Here is a 4482-nt window from a genome sequence, read left to right on the forward strand (position 1 = left end):
GCATGAGAATCTTAAAACATGTTTATTCAGGAATGCTTCCATGTGGTCTCTAAAAAGCCCCCTTGCAGTTTCTCATAAAAATCTTTATGGATAAGTAAGGGATGTGCCGGTTTGGAGTCAATCAGTGGACTTCTGGTCCTTCAGCGCTCTTTCCCAGGACTGCTCGTTGGTGGATCTGTGCTGATTTGATGTGGAGGCTCTGTCCTCATCCGCCTTCTCTTGACATTTTTATAAATCTTGGTTGAAGAGATAGATGACAAGTTACGAAACTTGGCAAATGACCTGCCACCAGAGGAAATGGCCCTCGTGTGAGATGCCTGAATCTTGACAAGTTTGGGCAATGGGCTAAATCTACGAAAATGAAATGTTGCCCGTCTTTCTAAACTGGTGGCACAAGTATATAGTGTAGTATTAAAGCTCAGAGTCTGGATTTTATACGAGAAGCGTTTCTGGAGACCGAAAGTTGAATATAAAGATGGCTGCCAAAAAAGAAGAAATGCATAGTTGGGCCATATTGCTAACACACCAGTGGACTCTAATTACTAATAGATTTTCTAATAAAGGTGGACTGATCCTGTTTCATTTTACTGGTAATGCTCCGTTTAGAGCTCTCTATTCCGTACACTTACCCCTCCCAACCTTTTACTGACACCTCAACGAAGTTGTAAAGACTTGTTATAGAAAAGTTTAGGTACAAGAAAACATGAGTAGAAATGTCCTATATTAGATATAGTATTTTTTTTTATCAGTTTGGCCAATATCTAACTTTTTTTTTTTTTTTTTTTTTTTTTTTTGGTTTTTCGAGACAGGGTTTCTCTGTTTAGCTTTGCGCCTTTCCTGGGCTTTGCGGTGGTGGCACACGCCTTCAATATCTAACTTTTAAAAAATGAAATATTACTACACATACACATATATGTAGATATTGTGCCCTTAGGGGAAACTTTCCTATATTTCTAAGCAAATACTTCATCAAATGCCTGTATCATTATTTATTAATTTCTTCCTAATCATTGACTAAGGTTTCTAACCTTTTTCTATGTTGCTGGAAATGCAGACATGCATCAAGTCAGGCAGCATGGTGAAATACATACTAGCAAACAATTTCAAATGCTCAAGTACAACTTTTGAAGAACATTAATCACTGGTATAGGTCCAGAGGAGCACAGCCAGCATACAGCCAAAGGATCTGGAAACCATAGCAAATAGGGACTAAAGATTGTTAGGTTAGATGTACATTTGGACTCATTTGAGAGAGACACCATTGAGAGAGATGCCAATGAAGAATCAGCAGGCCTCCACAAAGCTGCTGGTCAGGTAAGCTTCACCCCCTCTGCCCCCAGTAGTGTCCTTCATTTCTGTATTCCACGTGTAGTAGATGGAAGAAGATAAACATCTTCAACATTTAACAGCAAAATGAGAGGCCTGTAGATAAATGATGAAGAACTTACCTTGCATCAGCAGTAGTGGCGCACGCCTTTAATCCCAACACTTGGGAGGCAGAGCCAGGCAGATCTCTTTGAGTTCAAGGCCAGCCTAGTCTATAGAGCGAGATCCAGGAAAGGCACCAAAACTACACAGAGAAACCCTGTTTGGGGAGAAAAAAAAAACTGGGGCTGGAGAGATGGCTCAGCAGTTAAGAGCACTGACTGCTCTTCCAGAGGACCTGGGTTCAATTCTCAGCACCCACCTGGTGGCTCACAACTGTCTGTAACTCCCATTCGAGGGGAGCAAAACATCAGTGCACATAAAATTAAAAACAACAACAACAACTGGGCTAGGGAGATGGGTCAGTGGGTAAAGCACTTGCTGTGCCAGCCTGAGGCCCCAAGTACAGATCCTCAGGACTTGTATAAAACTGATATGTCTGTGTACATCTATAATCCCAGAGCTCCTACAGTGAAATCGGAGCCCAAGATCAGGAAACAAACACAGGTCAAAGAGCCCCAGGTTGACCTGCCACGGCTCTGGGATGGGGGAAAGCAGAAAGGCAGTTGTGGAGAGCAGGAGAACCATGTCGGGGTGTGGGCAGCAAGGGACTTGGTTCATCCTGGGAAGTACACAGGGAGAGCTAGCCCCATCCTTAGAGCCAGGAGCAGATCTCATCATCTGAGGAGACTCTGGAGTTTGACAGCTCTGAGCCTGAGGCTGTGGATGGGTCAAATTCTAGAGCCACATACTAGCCCTTGACTGCCCTTCGGAGCTCAAGAATTCAGAGGTTCCAGGGATGAACTTGATTGCCACAGCCTTCCACCAGGGTGATTAATACTCAAGAGGTCTTGAAAGCACAGCCAGGTGCTCTGTGTATACGGACCTCAGTGTTGGGGTTGTGTGGTGATATAGTGTGTACCCTAATAAACTTGCCTGGGGATCAGAGGACAGAGCCAGCCACTAGATTAGACATAGAGGTCAGGCAGTGGTAGCACACACCTTTAATCCCAGCACTTGAGATCTCATACCTTTGCTTGGGAAGCACACACCCTTTAATCCCAGGAAGTGATGTCTGGGCAGAGAAAGGTATATAAGGTGTGAGGAAACAGGAACTCACTCTCTTTAGGCTGAGGATTTTGTAGAGGTAAGAACTAGTGGCTGGCTGCTCTGCTTCTCTGATTGTCAGGCAAGTTTATTAGGGTACACACTATATCACCACAGGATTGCTTCTTATGCTTTTGATAGTCAAGGATAGAAGCAATCTAGTGAACAGAACCTGGTGTGGCTATTCTGAAGTCTGGTAAAGAAATCCTATAAGGCTAGAGAGTCTTGGCTCGGTGGTTAAGAACATCAGCTGCTCTTCCAGAGGACCTGGGTTCAAATCCCAAGAATTAATGAGTGGGATTATATGGCATTGAAAAGTTTCTGCATGCCAAAGGAAACAATCACCAGAGAGTAGAGGCAGAGTAGAGAATGGGGGGAAAATATCTTTGCTAACTACACACAAGACTGGGAATGGATATTTGGAGTATATAAAGAGCTAGAAAACGAAAACACCAAAGAAACAAAGCAAATGCTAATGAGTTAATGGACTGAACATACAGTTCTCAAAAGAAGTAAAAGTGGCCGATAAGTACGTGAAAAATTGTTCAATATTCTCAGCATGCTAGCTGTCTTGTTGCTTTGACAAGATGCCTAACAAACAAGGATGGATGTATTTTGGTTCAAGGTTTGAGGGTACACAGTCCATCATGGCAGAGAAGTCTGATAGGAGTTGTAGGGGTAGACATTTCCATTATCTGGTCACAATACACCTATAGTCAGAAAACAAAATGTCAAATTTGTTTGCTTGATCTCAGATCACTTTCTTTTCATTCAGTCTAGGACCCCAGAACAGAGAATAGGTGGATTTTCCCACCTCCATGAACATAATTCAGATAATTCCTCACAGGCATAGCCAAAAGTTTGTTTTCTATGGTAATTCTAAATAACATTAAGTAGACAATCAAGATTAATCCCCACACTTAGTCATTAGGGAAATGCTAAGCAAAACAACTTTGAGATTCCATGTCACCATAGAATGGCTATTTTCAAGAAAACAAATGACTACGAAGATTGGTGAAAATGAACAGAAAGAGGATCCCTTACTCACTTACTCATTGCTGACATGAGTATATATATTCCACAGCCTCTGTGGAAGTCAATATGGAGGTTTAAAAACAAACAAACAAACAAACAACCCCAGACTGTCTTCTTCTTTCCTCTGCCATCATGCTCCATACCTAACTCAGCTTCTCACTATGTCTTCTCACAAGACTTCCAGAATCAAAGGATTCCTGGCCAACAAACAAAAGCAAAATCGTCCTGTTCCTCAATGGATTTGGATGAAAACAAATGGTAACAAAATCAGGTACAATTCCAAAGGAAGACACCGGAGGAGAACGAAGATGGGTCTGCCAGGATTCACACAATGGCGAGACTAAGGGTTTATACTGACTGAATCATGCTCATCGGTCAATCCTATCAGATGGAGTTCAACATCTTTAACCTGGAGATTTCATCATGTTTAAATGGGGGGCTGTGGTTTGTCCAGTAACAAAATGTAGAACCTTTAAAAAAAAAAAAACTGGGCTGGAGAGATGGCTCAGAGGTTAAGAGCACTGGCTGTTCTTCCAGAGGTCCTGAGTTCAATTCCCAGCAACCACATGGTGGCTCACTACCATCTGTAATGAGATCTGGTGCCCTCTTCTGGCCTGAAGGGATACATGCAAAAGAACACTGTATACATAATAAATAAATCTTTAAAAAAAAAAAAAAACCTACCATATATGCTATTCTTAAGAATGTACATGAAGGACTCTAAGTCAACATACCATAGAGATATCAACACACCCACATTTATTGCTATGCTATTCACAATAGCCAGCAACATGGAACTAACCTAGATGCCCACCAACAGATGAAAGACAATGTGGTCATGCACATGATGGAATTCAATGATGTAAATAAAAATGAAATCATGACATTTGCATGAAAATGCATAGGATCAGAAAT

At 41.9% G+C, this 4482-nt stretch overlaps 1 protein-coding gene across 1 annotated transcript; it reads left to right on the forward strand.

The window, feature by feature from the left end:
• Window positions 1-3728: 3728 nt before the first annotated feature.
• LOC131923929 (large ribosomal subunit protein eL39-like) lies at window positions 3729-3911 on the forward strand. The gene has a single exon (XM_059279166.1). It carries the CDS (start codon window positions 3729-3731, stop codon window positions 3909-3911), a length of 183 nt encoding a protein of 60 aa, XP_059135149.1.
• The last annotated feature ends 571 nt before the right edge of the window (window positions 3912-4482 follow it).

This window comes from Peromyscus eremicus, chromosome 14 (assembly GCF_949786415.1).
Source record: "Peromyscus eremicus chromosome 14, PerEre_H2_v1, whole genome shotgun sequence".
NCBI lineage: Eukaryota > Metazoa > Chordata > Mammalia > Rodentia > Cricetidae > Peromyscus > Peromyscus eremicus.